Below are 18731 nucleotides of genomic sequence, written 5' to 3' on the forward strand. Positions count from 1 at the left end.
CGCGACGCACCGTTTACCACTTTAGCCCTATTTCGGCCGATATTATTCCAAATCAATAATTATTCTCTTCAGCCGTTATGTGCTGTAAAACCAGAGCTCTCGCAAACACATTTCATACAAATCGAGAGAGATATGAGTGAAAAGAAAATACTTCGCCGACCATAACAATCTCCCCCGCGCTGCCTATACAACTCTATATATACAATGGATCCTCGCAAAACGCCGATCCAGATCACACAACCGCTACACGATTCCTCTGAATCGCTCTTCCGCCGCCGCGGCTGCTTCAGCTTCCCCTGCTTCGACCGGAACTCCGCGGGCCCCACATGGTGGCAGAGAATACGCCCCGCGGAGATCTCCTCCAGCGGCAACTCCTTGTGGCTTCGCGGCGTGGGCGCGATGATGAAGATCCGCGAGTGGTCGGAGCTGGTCGCCGGCCCTAGGTGGAAGACGTTCATCCGGAGGTTCAATCGGAACCGCAGCGGCGGAAAGCACTCGAATTTCCAATACGATCCATTGAGCTACGCCATGAATTTCGACAACGGCAGCGGGGAATTGTCGCCGGAAGGGGACGACGCCGACGGCTACTATTACGCGTCGCGGAATTTCTCGTCAAGGTACGCCAAAGGCTCGATGGACCTCGGCAGCGATGGGCCCACCTTCGTCTAGCTGTACACGCCACATTAGATACTGTAGTTGATCTCAAATGCAGGCTCATCCGACGTCGTTTCTTTTTTTGTTCGTACTATTGTAGAATTTGTATTTGAATAATATATGTAGATGCGTGCAAGCTTTAAAGATTTCATTTTTTGTTTTATGTGTGACTAATGGATTTAATTATTATTGTTGTTTCTTGTTGGCGGTTTGATGTGGATTAGTCAAATTGGAAGTGATGCTTCTTTTTCGTGAGTTTTTTAACATTATCTCATTTATGACAGGGTGGTGCTTCTTTATTATTCTTGACCTCAAAATATCCACTTTCTTAGTGCGCGAATTTTGAAGCCAAATAATGGAGGAAGACGAATAAATCAAATGTTGATTTTTTTATTTATTTTTAAAGAGAATTAATATTGTCTCTCCATTTTTTCCAAACTCAGAACATTCAAATTACTGGATGGAGGAAAAACATATCTTACTAATTAGATTACGTTTTATAATCAGATCAAGAGCTGATGTTCTCATCAAGTATTACTATCATGTGAATATAGCAACTTAGTTAATTGTTGAGTAGTACTTGCCATTGGCAATTCAAACTTTATTATGAACATTAACAATTCAACTTAAAAAATAAGTCACATCTACATGGTTCCATCATTTATCTTCTTAATTCATTTATTTTCAAATTAAAATTAAAATATCTTAATGTAGTTTTTCCTTCCAAAAAATTATGTCTACACATTATATTTTAATACTATTAAAACTTTAAATTAATTTATTTGATAAAGATCAACTTGCCAAAAACATACTCCCCGTCGCACAATAATTATCACTCTTTTTCATTTCAATCTGTCCCACAATAATTATCACACTTCATTTTTACCATAAATGGTAAGTAAATCCAACATTCCACTAACTCGCTTCGCTCATATTTTATTATAAAACCAATATAAAAAAATAAATCTCACATTCCACTAACTTTTATTTACATTTCTTAAAACTCGTGTCACCATCAAGAGTGACAATTATTATAGGACGGAGGGAGTAATTACGTAGAATATTAAACCTAAAAAGGATAAAAAAGGTTGAAAATAAAAATCAAAATAAAAGACAAAAAAAAAAAGAAGTTGCGAGAATTATTTGGACATGTTGCAAATGCAGAATAGCTAACAGTGATGATTAGTAGTGGTCCGTAAAATAAACACATTCATCATCGGCCACACCAACCAACGAGCCCTACCAAACTTTTTTTTTTCTTTTTTTTTTTAACATATGGCATTGCCGAATTTTTGGCGAAACCCCTGTCATCACAACGAAATTTAAGTTAATTTCGTCTCGAAGTTCTGGAGTTAAAATTTAGAATATATAGCCCTTGTCGAAATAAATAAATTTCTGCATCCGCACCTGCATGTCACTCAACAGAGTACTCAAGCAGCATCTTACTTTTAGCTTCCTTTATGTCCATTAAGATATCACCCACACTCCATGGAAACCCTAGGCAGTTCCGGCTGCCACTCGAGTAGCTCCGGTGGTACGTCACATAATACCATGCCGACGCCAGCTTCTGCTGCTCCTCGCCCTCGCTCCCGCAACAGCTCCTGAACCACCCCTTCACCTCCTTCATCAAGCTCTTCACTGACACCAAGATCCGCTCCCTCACCTCTCCATACCTCCGGTTATCGTACTGCAAGTACCCTGACTTGCGATGCAGATTCCCGGTTAGAATCTCCACTTCGCTCTCTGCATCGTAGTAACTGAAAAGCGCATTCATCCTGTCTATGTACTGTTCCTTGTGACTCTCAGCAGCTGCAATGAAGGACTCGTAGCCATCGACGATGAGATCCGGATCAAACGCGTCTGCTGGGATCTCATCTGGAAAGACCGGGTCCGGCTTCATCTGCTTGATGAACTGAATGGTGGCGCGATAGAGCTTGCCTAACGCGCCATGTGAGACGTAGGTGGGCTTCTCCCACCTCTCCATGAAATCGGGAAACTCTCTTGGTTTTAGATACCTTGGCATCTCAGCCGGAGCACCTGTTTTCGCAAAGTCGACTGCCATAGAATGAAGGTTTGCTAACTCAAGACATTTGGGGCTCAGAGCTTTTTCGGGTTCACAGTCCGCGTGGACCAAATGTGCGTTAGAGATTGCGCCCAGAGTGTCGCTTATCATGTAATCGGCGAAGAACGTTTGTATTTCCTGAAAAAAAATGCAGAAAAATATGTATTGGAACAAATAAAAGCAAGAAAAAAAACAAGTTTCAGAGTTCAGACTACCTCTATGGTCACTTCATGGTCCATGATGCGTGGCCGTCGCCCGGTGTAGTCCATCGGGGTCACAGTTCGAGGTGGGATAAGATCTACGTCCCAGCTTATGAAATAGAGATCACCATCAAGATCTCCACCGGAGCATTCATTCGGATGAGGCCTGCAAAACCATCGGTTTAATTCTTAACCGAAACTAGTATAGCTAAAAGTAAGAACCTAGGACAGAAAGAAAATTGTACCTTTCTCCTTTCTGGGGGAAAACAAGGCAATCCACCATATTATCCTCCAGTAGTTTCACGTCAAATATAGCTTCAAGAACTCTGACATCACCTGGATGGAGGCATGGGTTTTTTGTCACCACAACTTTGCCTTTAAGGATGGAAGTAGTCTCATCCACCCTTTGGAAAAAAGGCTTATCTCCACCCTCCAACTCGGCTGTATTCATGGTTAGTCTAACGAAAACCTGGCCATACTCCAAAGTCCCGGACTCATCTAGGCATCCAACTAAAACACGCCCCTTTGGGACAAAGATGCGGCCCCTGCTTCGTATATCTGAGATCTGGTTCTCAAGATGCGATTGTAGCATTGTCAGAAGATATGGCTCTTTTTTTGGTTCATAGCCCTGGAGCAACATTCTTGCCATGAAGCTTTTCATATCACCCCCACCGGTGCTCTCCAACACGTTCAGCGCTGCCTTGGCGTTAGTTAGCATTGTTCCCAGCAGTTGTAGTTGCTGGTCTTGCATTGCCAAAAACACGCTATCCTTGACTCCCAAAGTTGAAAACAAAGTAATGATTTCCCTGTTCAAGTAGCACGGCTGAGATTCACTCCACTTTGTAATGTTGAGCATGCAATTCGAGGACTCAAATTTAAGCATGCTGCTTCGCAGTGAAAGCTTCCGGAAGGAATGTCGGTCGACAGCTATCACCCCTTTATAGCCGCCATAGCGGATCTGAAATGCCGATGGGATATGAGACAAACCCAACTTCCTGACAACTTCTCTAGCAAATGCAGTGGAAATCTTTCCAATTCCATCTGAGAAACAATGTTTCACGCCATCGGAAATAGCTTCAATGTCAGGAATAAGCTCTACATCCCTCGGGTTGACCTGCAGAGTTTGCACCGACGAGCTGAACATCTGACCCATCCGCGCTGCACATTTTGAGATGCTTCGGATCTTGTTGAAACATCCCATCCACTCTCTGATATCCTCTGCTTTGACATGATCGTTCGAAGCAAACATCCAAACTGAGTTCGAACGCAGTTGACTGGCAGAAAAAGCCAAGAATTCGAACTTTTTGTCTCCAATAACAATCCCATCCCGGAGAACAGAAACTATTCTGCGATAGATGTCTGTTCTATAAGGCTTTGCAAAGATGCCCTTCATTATGCTCGTGGAAACTGCACTCACAGAAAGCCTGCCCCAATCTTCATCAACAAACGTGACTCTCATGAAGTCTGAAGCGTAATCAGCAAAGTTCTTCACAATGTAGTTTGAGGATTCAAGTTCAGGACCCAAGCAAAATATCTTAGTTGGAGTCACCATAACTCTATGACAGCTCATTATGTTATGCTCGATCAGTCTCTTGGAAGCCGCTGAAGGAAGATTCTTGCAATTGTGAGTGGTAATGGAAGGTTGGTTCTCGATAAATGACTTAGGTTCATAACAAGTAGAGTGCAACTTGTGCATTTCCTTGAGAATTAACAGAGCAGTATCCATGTCCATTTTGCTAAGGACCTGAAATACATCGTTGTTTATCGCTGAAAGGCTCAACTTTTGACGATGCACCAGTGAATTAATCTGAAAAAGGACCTCATAAGGTACTTGAAAATCCGAGTTGTTTTTCACAATTGGAACTAAATTGGAGGCATGTTCAAACTGCACTTCCTCAAACCATAGTTCAGTCACATCTTCTGTGTAGTACGGCAAAGATGTGTATAGGTCTAAATTTGAGAATCCTTCTTCAATCTCCCAGCAGAGTGCGGACAAATATCCAATTGACTTGATACCCGAAAAATCAGTTGTTCGAACCCATATAAAGTCATTATCTTCTTTGCAGATGTGATACCTGTCAGTAGTGAATCTTGATGCAATCTTTGGCCCAGAAACCTTTTTGAATACTTTTGGTGCATGTCTAAGCTGGGGAATAGAAAGGAAAGAATAAAGCTAGACTGCAACTAGAATTGACTTATACAAATTCTAACTAAACAAAACAAACAAATCCAAACAGAAAAATATCAATGCATGATCTTTAGACGTAGAACAAAGAAGACTTCAACTTGGACATGATCAGTCAATAGTGAAATGGGTGCAAAATGAAAACAAATAAATGGCACATGTATGGCCATAAATATAAACACAACAAGCTAAGTAAAGCCTTCATAGAGTATACATGACCCAGCTCACTATCTTTCTGCAGTTGTTTGTTTGTTAAACATTGGTCAAGATAAGCAACAGTTAGCTCTCTTGGAATTCAGAGAAAAAGATTCAAAAGCAATGAACCTAAGGTGCCAACAAGTGGGAAGAGAGGACACTGTGCTCATCTAAGTTCCAAACCCAAATAAAGCCAATACAAATCTTCAACCTTAGTAACAGTTTCTCCACATCGCATTACCATATATAAGCTCTTCGACCAACGTATGTCCATACATCTATTAAAGAATAATAAGCCTTAAACACAGATCTCCATTAAGAATAATAAGCCTCTACATTACCTAAGTGGTACAACCAAATAAATCAATCATAACTAACTCACAGCAACCAAACTTCAAGAAATCATCGTGTTAGACGCCAACCAGTTCATGTATACATTAATTCATCATTCTGATCAAACTGGAATAAAATAAACACGAAATGCCAACTGTTAACAAAACCAGAAAGCCCTACTCCAATAATCAAATTAAGAACAATAGAACTTGATCACCACCCAAACAGTAACTAGAAGGAAACTCTTACCATTACAGCATTCATCATCGCACAACACTTAAAGAAACACATTATAAAGGAGAACTTGTGCAGAACCCCCAAAACCTTAAGCATAGAAATCCAAACCACTAAAATTTTTTAAAAAGCCATACCTTCAAAAGAATGGCGTTAACCTTCTTATGAGCCTTATCCAAGCAACACGGTCTGCTCTCCAAAACATCCCCAAATTGCACCTCCAATTTGTAGCTTTGGAGCGCGTGTTCCACAAAAAAATGGATGCATTTCCTGTCAGGCATAAACCAGAGCTTCATTCCACCCCAAGATTCCAAAGTCCCCATGCAATCAGGCCTAATCATTATCCCAGCAAACAGGACGGAGCCAGCGCCGCCGCCGACCCGGTAAACCGGGTCGACGGGTCGAATGATGATTTCTTCCAATGAGTGGGCGAGTGTGAGGTAATAGCCGTTGAAAAGGAGGTTCCTGTGTTGGGAGAGGGATAAAGCTTCGATCTTGGCTTCTGGGGTCTCGAATTGGACGCGGCCATGGCCTCTGGACTTCCAGTTGTCACGCTCCGTGAAGATTTCGACGGCGTAGAGGGTGTCTGGTCCGAGGATGGACTGGAGGAATGCTTGGAGGTCTTTGGCAATGGCTATGGGAGGGATGTTGGATACCTTTAGTGTGAGAGTGGGTCTTGCCTCTGCGAGACAGGGGATGATCATGGTGAGCGAGGGAGAGAAAAAGAAGAAGAAGGGGTGGGGGGTGTTTGTGTTTGTGTTGTGTGAATATTGATGGGACTTCAAAAGGGGGGAATTTTGAGAAACCTTCAAGTGGCGGCCCACGCACGCGTTTGATGTACACCAATACTATACAATTTGGGCGCGTACAGGTCACGAACCCAATGCGTGACTAAGCGAGTGCCCTCCGTATTAGTATATTTCTTTTTATCTTTTCTTTATTTCTGTCTGTTATTTTCCTTTCCTCCGTCCGATCCTACAGTTTTTCCTCTTTTGTTTTTTCTTTCCTTTTTTTTTCTTTTTCGAATCATATTTGAAATTAACTAGATATATATGACTCCACAATGGAAAGAGTTTGGAGGAATGTGAAATTATGAAATTATTGATGTTCTATCCAGATGGGTAAGAAGAGAGGTTAATTGCTCAGATTTTGATTTGAGTTCGTGTGGGTGTGACTTTTAAATTTAAATTTATTTATTCTTCTAAGAAAGAATGAGTTTGGACAATTTGGCCACTAAACAAGACGCACACAAAATTCACATCAAGTTGAGATGGGAATTTTCAGGTTTATCTAGAAGGAGAATGATGGATGAGTAGACTGTAGACCTCTTGAAGGCAATTTTGGTAGCATCTCAATAGATCAGATCAATTCATAAAAAATCAGAACCAGGAAGATAAAGAAAAAGAGCCAAGAGAGATTAATTGTGATATAAATTAAAAAGAAATAAAAATAAGAGATGATGACAGATTTTAAAAAATACTATTAGTAAGTAAGAAAAAGTAGGAATGGAGACCTAGAGCATTCTAGTCTTTCTCTATCTAATACGAACTATGCTGCATTTACTCTAGCTAACTGTGGAAGATATATACTCCATTTGTCGCAGGGCCGTAGCGCAGTTGGCGGAGGGGCAGATCTTGCTATATATACTCCATATCCATAGAGCTAGTTATCCTTGGCTGTTTCGAGTTTAAGAAAAATTACTACATTTACATTTACGGGACATGTCTAACACAAGACTTTTCAATTATTTATATATTTGTCTTTAAGGTTTTATAGATTTATTGAAATCATAATGTGTCTAGTGAACTACTCCATAATTGATCATTCTAGATTAAATTATGTTTTTTTTATTTTGTCTAAAGAAGGATTATAATACAAATACAAATACAATAATAAGATCAATCAACTAAAAATCACTCCACAGATAGCAAGTGGGAATCCAATTCCAGTCACAGCTTTCACCACTAAGAAGGAATAAAGTTTTCGACATGCCTCTTACTTTGTGGCCTTCCCTTTTTTCCTCTAAAGGTGCAACGAAAATCTTCTTCTTTAAGCATTGTACTAACTTTTTCATGTTTACTTTATTGCTTGCCATTTTTTTTCATTCCACAATGCACGAAAGGTATTCAAATTCAACACAGTCAAGTAGTCCACCACTTGTAATATCTGAAACATTTTTTATTACTCAAAATCCTCACAATTAGAATCACTAATACACAATCCCCAGTTTACTGGTGATCAATATTGACCAAATATTTAGTCAAAAAGGGTGGAACATAAAAAACAGCATATTATCAGCAAACAGCAACAAGATACCAACATCTTGAGAAACAATCCGGGATGTGAAAAATGACCACATACTTGTTTACCTCCATCTAACAAAACTAGTTATAGTAAAAAAAATTAATCATCTTTGCTGCTAAGGTAAAAAACTAATGCTGTGTGTATAGTTTACTATACTTTTATCTCATCTAACACTATAATAAAACAACCCCTTTTTCATACTAAATCACTTACTACTATATTTTCATTTGCTTGTGATGAAGTAGTGAGCTTGCCTTTCTTGGACCATAGCCAAATCTTGGATACAGAGAAGCTATCCCCTCTACTCCTACCACCGATCTTTTTCCCATCCGCTTCCACATTATCACTCCCAAGTGGCGCTTTAGCCCTCGTTGCAACGCCACTGCCACCAGGCAACGCCACTTAAGGCTGGCCTCGCCAACAACGTATTGAAAAGCACCCATAGAATAACATCTCCTAGCATCAATGCTGCTGCTAGTAGCCTCTTTTTGCATCTTCATTTCACTCTCTACTCCTTCATTAGTGCTCCTAAACTTCCCAAGACGAATGGAGAGCGTCCTGCCCAGGCCAGCATTGCTCGTCTCTGGCCTACTGTGGGCCAGAGACGCGCCACTAGGGAAAGACAAGCTGTTCCATTGGTGATCCAAATCACAAGTACTGAACAAGGGGTTCTCCATATAATTCCCAATTCCGATTAGGCTTCGACACAGAGGGCACGTGGAGTTCGACAGCAGCCATGTTTCGATGCAGTGGATGTGAAAGGCATGGCTGCAATTAGGCAGGACCTTGGGCTTGTCAAGAAATGACAATTCAGAGAGGCAGACAGCACAATTAAATGGCTCCTTCAATCCTATGATGTCCTTGTAGTAGAAAAGTGGCAGAGCATCAATGAGTGACTGATCAAGGCCGGAGTCGTGCAGACGGAAAAGGTGCTGCAGCTGCCTCTGGAATGTGTGGGAAGCAGCATCAGGGAGCCTGCTGGAGTGTGAGATTGAGGAAAATGATGGCCTCTTCATCACAAACCTAATCACAAACTGTAGTGATCCAAGTAGGAAGAAGCCAATTGCAAGAATCACTATCACTAGGAGAACTAGTTGGCTGATTCTACCCATTGATGACACAACTACTGAAAATGAGGGCTATTCACAAAACAAGAAAAACTTGAACAAATTGCCCTTCAAATGGAATTCAGACAGGAAGATGTTCAAACAAGGATATATATATATAACATGTCAAAAAGCACACTGGTAAAAGGATTCAAGAACTGTAATAGTAAGAGAGGGAATAAAAATCTGAACTTGCAGGCAAACTAAACTGATTTAAGCTGACAGGAATTGTGAACAATTAATCCACTCAGGGATTTATTTATAGGGTTGGTAATAAATGGAACTATTTTTGAGAATATCAAGATTGCCAGAGAAAATATGTCCAAACAAGATTGGCATAGAAAAATAGATAAACTACTCACATATTGTGCTAGTGTGTATAAAAATGGAGTTTAGAGTGTGAACTAAAATTTGCAACAAGATTTGAGAGGAGGCAAGGTTGGGTGTAATGACAAATTTGAAACTATGGTTTCTGTCTTTTAGTTTACCTGATATCAGCATAAGGGCTCCTTCATTTGTCGCTTTCACCAACCTTATGGTGTGTGTTTGAGGAGTTTCTTTTCTTTATCTAAGATTTAATTAGGGCAATCTTTTTGTCTTCAAACATTATTAGTCTTGTCCTTCTATGAATAATCCTCATGCTGACTTCACATTCTATTTTTTTTTTCATTTCGTAATTTAAACATGTAAAAAGCTAGGAGTATCAAATAAGCAATCAAGATCCAGTAATGAATCATTTTATTGTAAGAGAATATATATTTAAAGGGGTGAGAGGGTGGAAATCAAAGGGTATAATAAAACTATGGAGAATGGCATGACTAATGCAGAGTAAAGCATTAAATTAGTTACATAAGCATTGAATAGATAAATTTTGATGATGATATGGAGGGTCCATTTCAATAGGAAAAAAACACTGCTAAATTTTGCCTTGCACGCATGCCAACTACTCCCTCTTCAAGAGGGTGATTATGACTAATCATAATTTGCATTTGTTTTCATGTTTTTTGTTGTTTTTTCCTCCAACTGCTGAGTCACTGAGAAGCAACCCCTTTGGTAAAAAGCATTTGTTCTTTTTGTGTTTTATAGGTGAAGTATAGAGTACTTGTTCTTTTACATATCATTTATGTATGCTTGTAACATACGTTGTTAGTCAATTGTGGAGAAGTTTAGACAAAGTTGTCGTAAACATATGATCGTTTTCTTAAATTTTATTACAACAGATAAAAAAAAGTACAAAGGTCAAAGTCTGCTCTCAAGAAGTTATGTTTGTTCTTATTGTGAGAGAGAGAGAGAGAGAGTGGTATATGGATTGTATTTGTATAAGATTGATTGAGGATTTTAATGACCTGCATCTGCTCCTTGTTCGCGCTTTCTGATCTGTTGAGAACTTCAGCTGTTACCAAGTCTTTTCGAGTTGTGGAGTTCATCAACTTAGCTAGACATGTCCATTGTGGCTTTGGACCGGCTTTCCTATGAGTAGCTTGAGGTGGACCAGGCCGGAGCTGTAAGTATCTGCCTCGAACGCCTTATTTTGGGCTACAGCTGCAGGCAAGTTGTTTGCTTGAAAGCTCTTGATTCTATCAAGAAAGGATAGTCTTGTCTCACTTATGCAGGACTGTCTTTCGTCGTTATGTAGTATGTTCGATGTTTTATGTTTCCATGAGGAATCCATCAGCTTGCAGCCCCTCATGCATGAAAGCTAGTGCATTGAAGGTTTTGCCTGCAATGTTCCAGCTTGGCCAATCCAATGATTCGACGTGTTGGATTCCTGGAAATTGGCAAGAATGTCATTACTTTGCTGTAAAAGTAGAGGGAAGTTGGACCAACAAGCATCATCAGAATGATGGAAATTCAGTGTCACAAGAAAAGTTATGACCTTATTTAGGTGTTTCTGATAATAACTCAACGCATTATAGAATCTGCAAGAACGAAGGAATTTTTTTCTTCTCAGCTGGGGCAGTAGAAGCCTAGTGCAGGCATCACATTCGATGAATCACGAGGTCCTTATGCTGCATCCTCGTCTTTAAATCAGATACAGAAATGCCCCAGTCCTTGATTCTTTTCACGACTAGAGCCATCACCTCGTTTATGAAAACTCCAAAGACATGATTGGAGCTTGAGGTTAAGAACAGAAATAGCCTTGGTCACACACAGAGGCAGCATCTTGCTCAAGCAGTGAGGGTGGCCTCAGCAAGATCGATTATGTGGATGAAGTTTTTCTCACAAGTCACGCCTTTCCAGCCAAAGTTGCATGGATTTGCGCTCGTATTCCAGCCCCATTTCACTTCTCTCTGATTCTATCCTGGAGAAAAAGTGCTGCAATGAACTGGACTAGAGCATCATCCCTTGCTTCTGGTGTTTCTGTATTTGTCACTGATAGCAACAGATGATCAAGATGAATGGTATATCTACGCAATCCATATCACACATCAGCTGAGATGATGTTATGTAGTCTTATTATTCTGCTCAGCTGAAGTGAACAGGTTCCATGTGAACGAAGAAAAGAGCTGAAAATGGTTACAGAAACTGCTGCAGACTGACTATCAATTGGCTTAGTTTACCTTAGAAACAAAATACAACGGACAGAGCAAGAGTCTGCACTTGAAAAGCTATCCTATTACTCAAATATGTTCTCTAATAGCTCTAAATTAATTTCAAGAACTAGTCAGACAATGTATTTTTCTTCTTTTGTGTCAGTTTGTGTGTGTATTCTATTTTATGTACTAGCTCATTTACATCCCTACAGTGTATCCGAATGACTCAACCAAGAAATCAAGAAAAGCTTGCTAATGTATAGCACTAAATAGTTGTCATTCATATCCGTACATTGGGCTAAACAATAGTAGTTACAAAGATATTACACCATATCACAACCACAAGATGGTGAGGATTTCTGAAAGCAAAGACCACCAAAAATTATGTGGTCAGTACTGCCGTATTACTACAAAAACCATTGGAGCCTTTTGTAATTCTCTAATCTGAGCCAAGACAAATCTACTTCATCGCAGAATTGAGTAAGTAATGAACTCAGTCGAAGTGAAGTGAAAAGGTTGGTGGGGGATGGGATTCCTGCAATATATTAGACAATAATGTCATTTACTTGTACAGGGAAAAATACACTTTTAAAGATAGTCATTGAGCTAGAACTTCAACTCACGGTCGAGGTCCATAAACTTTGATTTGGCGCAGGTGGGTATCCCTTCCGTTCAAATGATTTGACAAAACAGCAATTTGCAACATGAAGGTATTCACAAAAGTTTCCCTGAAATAGTCATCATCAATAATCTTCTTACAATGAGGGCACATTAAGGTTCGTGTCTTTGGCAGTAAAATGATTTGTGTCATAAAAAAAATCATATAAGAAGGCGGCCTCAAATTTTTCGAGGATGATTAACCAGTCTGAGAAGAAAGTCCTGACATGCTTCTAGCTTCTTGTTCTTCTGTGTGTGAGTTAGGACAATATTTTAGAGTTTGAAACTAGCATGTAATAGCTACTGCTACCAGTTTAATCAGCAAAGAGAAAGACTAATGAATCTATTACACTAATGTATGTTGTTATCAAATGATGAAAAAACATAGTACTACTACTATATTATCAAGATTAAAGAAAAGGGTATGCTAGTCACCTCGGATCAGTCCCAGACAATGATATATACACCCAACCAGTTGGTTTAACAAGCTCCACTGTTTTTATCTCCTGAAAATTTTATTGGATACATCAAACAAGAACTTGAGCAATCTTTGGCAGAGTTGATGAATCGACAGTATATGTGCATATAAAGTGATGTGACCCATACCGAAACTGATGTATACAGCATTCAATTCACAATTACCTTCAAGTTGTGGAAACCATCACCAGCTCGAATCGAGATTTTGCTAGGAGTGTAGCTCTCATCAAGCTTGAAATCGACATACAGAACAACTAATTGAAGCTTAACTTTCTTTTGGAACTGGATGTTAACAAGATGAGGTTGTGCACCATCCGACCTAAAAATGAATCAAAAATTAAAACTTTAAGCATTTCGCCTCAGCCAAACAACATCATTACCGGAAAATTCAAACATTCATGAAAGGACTCGTATACACAGTGACAAATAAGCCTCAATTTCATAAAAAAAAGCTTAGAATTTAGTCTAAAGATGCAAAGAGTGAAAGGGTAGTAACTGCCAGTAGGTATCGAGATTGTCGTCGCGGAGGGAAGTGACGCCGTTTCCGGGCTTGCAGGAGCTGACGCTCCAAGCGGCCTTCTTGGCCATATCGCGAAGGTCATCGTCCACCACCAGCTGCGGGTTTCCTCCGGTCAGCTTCCCTTCCTCCTCCCCCTCTGACGACTCAGCCATTTTTCACCGTCGCACCTGATTTGGGTTTTTAGGGTTAAGCCCTAAATTCGAAATTTGATTTCAACTTATAAGGATTAATTCGGTTGAGCAGCAAGGCAGGTGGGCGGCAAGGCGGCGGGTGCGGCTGGTGAGGGGCGGCGGTAGGCGGCAGATTTCGCTGGAGGCGCCACTTTAAAGTAGTTTGGGAGTTAATTCTTTTTAATTAAATAGAGATTTTTTGTTAGGCCCCTTTTATGTGATGGGCTATAAGAGCATCTCCAATGGTGGGGTGAGCGTAGGCACGCCGATTTTTCGCGGACGCCGGTGCTAACATCGAACCATTGCAGTCGGCGTCAGCGAAACCGGCGTCAAAATCGGCGCGCCTACGCCGATTCTTGGACTGACGCCGACTCTCACGGCGCCATTGTAGGCCCCGAATCGGCGTCAGAATTTTATTTTTTTTAAAAAAATTTCGAAACACTATATATACGCGCTTTGGACGTCATTTTCATTCGCACCACTTGTATTAACGAGTACTCTCTCTATCTTAATTTCTGTACAAGATCAACAACGAGAAATGGAGAACAACTACTTGTGCTCCATGAGTCGGAGAAATTCCGGACAGGTGTCGAGGCTGGCTGGCCGAAGAAGCAGAAACTGAACTATACCAGTGAGTATAGCGGCAGCAGCGGTGGTTCCCACGACCTCCCCGAGACGGCCCAGGAGCTCCCGACCCCTCGTTCATTCGGTCACCGACCTCGCCCGGTTGGCCAAAGGCTGGCGCAACGGGAAGCGAGGGGGGGCACCCCGAGTTCCCAGGAGGTCCAGTCGGCGTCCCCCCTCGGCAGGTCCATCGATGAGCTCAAATTCTTCGCGCGTCAACAAACGCGCGCTCAAATGGTGAAGACCTTAGCCGACTTCCGGTCGGCGGTAGACCCCGAGGAGAAGACTTATCTTCGCGTATTGCTCCGAAGCATGCATGAAGAATTGGAGGGGTTTCAGAGGGATACCGGCGGGAGTAGCGGCGGCGTTGGGGGCGACGGAGGCGGCGGCGGCGACGACGAAGGGCTGGGCGACGACGGAGGCGACGACGGCGGCGAGGAGTGATTTTTTATGTATTTTTTTTTGTACTTTTTAATTTTTGTATTTTTTTAAAATTAATGTACTTTTTTATAAATTATTGTACTTTTTTATAAATTTTAATATTATTATTCAATTTTCCTGTATTTGTCTCGTAAATTAAATTCAGTATGCTGCTACGATTGTAAATTAAATTATATAATATTAGTGATGTGGATAGGCTATGGGAGGGCTATTGCATGTCCAGTTGCATGTCCAGATGATGTGGCAGGAGAATTTTAGTGCAGGTGATGTGGCAATGGGAAGGCTATGGGAGGGCTATTGCATGTCCAGAACCATTGTAGATGCTCTAACTGTGCTAGTTTCATTTTAGCTAGTGTTAACATCTAGATGAAAGATTTTTAAATAATGAGGATATATTAACTTAAAATAAAGAATATAAAAATATAAGTATAAAAATATATTTAAAGATAAGAACTAATTAAAATAAGTATTTATAATATTATAAATAATTAAAAATATTATAGACAACAACATAAAAATATTTGTACTTCTTTCGAACTCATTCTTAATGAAACATTTCATATTTTAGCAGATGATTGTATACTCCATTCGTTCCATAGTAATGGAGGCGTTTCTTTTTAGCACACAATCTTTGAAAAATTGTTTTAAGTGAGTTAAGTAAATGAAGGATAAAGTAAGAAATGAAAAAAAGTAGAGAGATGAAGGGAGAATAAAGTAAGAGAGAGTAAAGTAAGTAAGAAGAATATGTTGACTTTACTAAAAAAGGAAATGACTCCATTATTATGGAATGTATCAAAATAACAAAATGATTTCATTGCTATGGAACGGATGAAGTACTATTTTAATATTTGATAGGAGTGTGGTAATATAAAATAAAAGAAATAACAAAAGAGGAGACATGTGAATGAAATAGAATAAGACATACAAATAAAAAAAATGTAATACTACTATTTACAAAAGAAAAAAACTATTTGAACGAATAAATAGTTCACCAGTTTCGATTAACAAAACATAAGTATTCATAAATGCAAACAAAAACAAAAAATAACACAAACAATAACAATCCAGTAGTTCGTAAGTTTTGAAATTGCAACGTAATTGTTTATAACTAAAAACATATTTTTTTAGAATTTAGTAGACATGATCAAATGAATAAAATAAAATCACAATTAATAAATGCATTTTCATCAAAATTAAATTTAATAGTACATGATAATATTTTGAAAATTATAAAAAAGAAATAGAACTCAAAGTCATAAACAAAATTATCTTATCTAGTAGTAGAATAAATCAAATTGAAGACAAATTAATTAATATATAAATTTAATTACTTAATGAAAAATAATAATTTGGACAATATATATTATACAAAGTACAATAAATTAGTAGTCCATATTAAACCTTACTTTTAAAACATAATAATATAGCTCTAACTTTAGAACTATATTCAAATTAAAAAAAAATCATATCTATTTAATTTTAATTGTTATTCTAGATAAAGAGTAAGATTGCGACACATTATTTTGTCATAATCTTATCCGACAATTCCATCACCCAAACATTATTGTGTAATTAATTTGTTAAGTATATTAGTATACTACTATGCAAGTTTAGTGGTTTTTCTTTAATTTCTCTAAAATTCTAAAATAGTAGTAGTATTTTTTTTCTCTAAAACTGTAAAACATACTAAAAAACTCATAAAATTGCAACAAATATTAGTGAAAGTCTAAATTTGAACCCAACTTTTAAGATATAACTAGTATCACGCCCGTGCGATGCACGGGTCATTTTAATTTCTTCATATTTATTTCATTATGCGAAATAAAATTTGTGAAATGATAAACAAAAGAATATTCGACATCCTCTTACTTATGATTATACTTTTCCAATCACATTAACCCCACATGGTCACAAGAGAGTGCGTTTAAATACTAATTTTTATTAAAAATGTCAATACGATCACATTAAAATTTGAACACATATTTGTGTTGACATTTAAATACCAGACTTAAAATTAAAAAGAATTTTAATTCTGTGAAAATATGAATTAACCGTTGAGGTATAATTGCAGGAGCAAGTTTACGTTGCAATAATTTAAGATTGCACTGGTGAGACACTTCATAGTCGAGCTTCATTTCATTGCAATATAGTGACCCTATACACTAAAAACCAAAACCTTGAAACCTAAATCCTAAACCCTTAACTTTAAAATATACTCATCATGACCAACAAATGAGCCAAATATCAATAAAATTCTCCCTCCGCCCCTGTTCAATTTTACTTTGTTGATCACTCAAACCTTGGTTGAAATATTTAAAAACATCAATACTTATGGATTCTCAAAGTTGTATATAATTAGAAATAATATTATTTATAAAAATGATAAACAAAAATGTATATAATAAATGTAATAATATATATGAAACAATTAACGCATACTACAGTATTCTATTATTAAATCATACTAAGAGATAAAAACCTATTATATTAAAGAATTAAATAAAAGAGGAATCAACTACTCCATAAATTTTGGAAAACTTTGTTATACACTATATTATATGTAAAAGTAATCAAATATAATTCAAGTTCTTTATTAGTATTGTAAAGCATAACTAATTGGAACATAAGTTATATTCATGGCCTCATGGGCGCATTTTTTATGGTTAAAAAACTAATATAGGCGGTAAGTTGCACTCAATGCACAATAAACTTTAAATAATTTCTCAATCACCCCATAATTTTACACAAAGCATATAACATATTTAAAGTAATTGATCAATACATCCCAACCCTAAATCAGCGCCCAACTTAAATTAATATAGTGAATAAATAAGAAAAACATCGCTAGAATCAGCCCTCAAAATTCGCTACCAATAAAATTTTCTATATAACTTTTTCTTTCCAAAATTAGTAGTAGTAATTTTTAAAAATATCATACACCCTACTTTACAATTCTCAATACTGCAAATTTTCTTTTTGTAAAAATATACTTAATATAATATATATTTCACTCCGCATGATCACCTATAGATAAGATAATTAGATTCTTTATATAAAATCAGTTGTATCCCTGAATAATTAAGTGCTAAAGCCTAATTTCAACAATAGTATTATTAGTAAAGTAACATTTGGTAGTAGACTATTTTATTTTATTTGAACAACTAATTGTTTGATCAACTCGATTTTGATAGGTTTAATTATCCCATCGCAAATATACATATTATATGCACCACTTATTAATTCATCATAAGTGATAAAAAATAATTTTTTGTGTGACACCACTTAATATAATTATAGCGCTATAAATATACAAAAATAATAAATTGCGTAAAGATGAAGATAAATATTATATATGTTTCAAGTTTAGGATGTTACAATTATCCATCTCTAAGAATTGTAAGATATATTAGGATAAATTCTTGAACCATGTACAAGCGGTACTCTAACTATTGTTATCAAAGAAAAAAAAAACCCCAAATGTAATGGAAATTACAATCAAAATTATAAAATAAACCAAACTATAAATCTAGTCGAGAAAAACCCTCTTTCCGCAGCAAGACAAATTACATCACGGTTAGTGCTCTCGAATGAGCCGGCCACCGCTTCTCTATCTTCTCTTTATCTTTTTTACTTGGTGAAAAACTTTCCCCTCAGAAATCGCCTCCTAGCCATTATCGGTGCAATTGTTGCAACCACACACAATACATCCTTTTTTCTTCCTCTCTTAATCCTTGTTGAAGAAGATTTAGATTGAAGCTCACAATACATTCCTTCTTCTTCCCCTTTAAGTCCTTGTTTAAGAAGATTAATGTTAAAGCTCATCTTTTTTTTGAATAACGCAGATCAATACGAAGAATCATGACCTGATGTAAAGCTTCTCCCAATGGTAAAAATAGAAACACCACATCACAATTTTGCATAAAATACAATATAATGAGTGATCGGATTTGTAGGTATCAAAACCATATATTTATAATGATCCTATATTAAAACATTTTGACTCCCAAAACCTGTTCATTTCCCTCATTTATCACA

General features: G+C 37.9%; 2 protein-coding genes and 1 pseudogene across 2 annotated transcripts; all 3 read right to left on the minus strand.

Moving 5' to 3' along the window:
- Positions 1 to 1784: 1784 nt before the first annotated feature.
- LOC121762034 (RNA-dependent RNA polymerase 2) lies at positions 1785 to 6635 on the minus strand. Its single transcript, XM_042157780.1, has 5 exons — positions 6001 to 6635; positions 3162 to 5062; positions 2932 to 3082; positions 2062 to 2854; positions 1785 to 1958 (listed from the first exon to the last, which is right to left on the minus strand). Exons 1-4 carry the CDS (start codon positions 6565 to 6567, stop codon positions 2069 to 2071), a joined length of 3405 nt encoding a protein of 1134 aa, XP_042013714.1. The 5' UTR covers positions 6568 to 6635; the 3' UTR covers positions 1785 to 1958; positions 2062 to 2068.
- Positions 6636 to 8231: 1596 nt separating this feature from the next.
- Positions 8232 to 9813, minus strand: LOC121760176 (annotated as a pseudogene).
- Positions 9814 to 12042: 2229 nt separating this feature from the next.
- On the minus strand, positions 12043 to 13813 carry LOC121762930 (anaphase-promoting complex subunit 10). Its single transcript, XM_042158958.1, has 5 exons — positions 13438 to 13813; positions 13107 to 13260; positions 12900 to 12970; positions 12431 to 12535; positions 12043 to 12342 (listed from the first exon to the last, which is right to left on the minus strand). Exons 1-5 carry the CDS (start codon positions 13611 to 13613, stop codon positions 12273 to 12275), a joined length of 576 nt encoding a protein of 191 aa, XP_042014892.1. The 5' UTR covers positions 13614 to 13813; the 3' UTR covers positions 12043 to 12272.
- Between the last annotated feature and the right edge of the window lie 4918 nt (positions 13814 to 18731).

The sequence above is a fragment of the Salvia splendens genome, chromosome 13 (genome assembly GCF_004379255.2).
Source record: "Salvia splendens isolate huo1 chromosome 13, SspV2, whole genome shotgun sequence".
Lineage (NCBI taxonomy): Eukaryota > Viridiplantae > Streptophyta > Magnoliopsida > Lamiales > Lamiaceae > Salvia > Salvia splendens.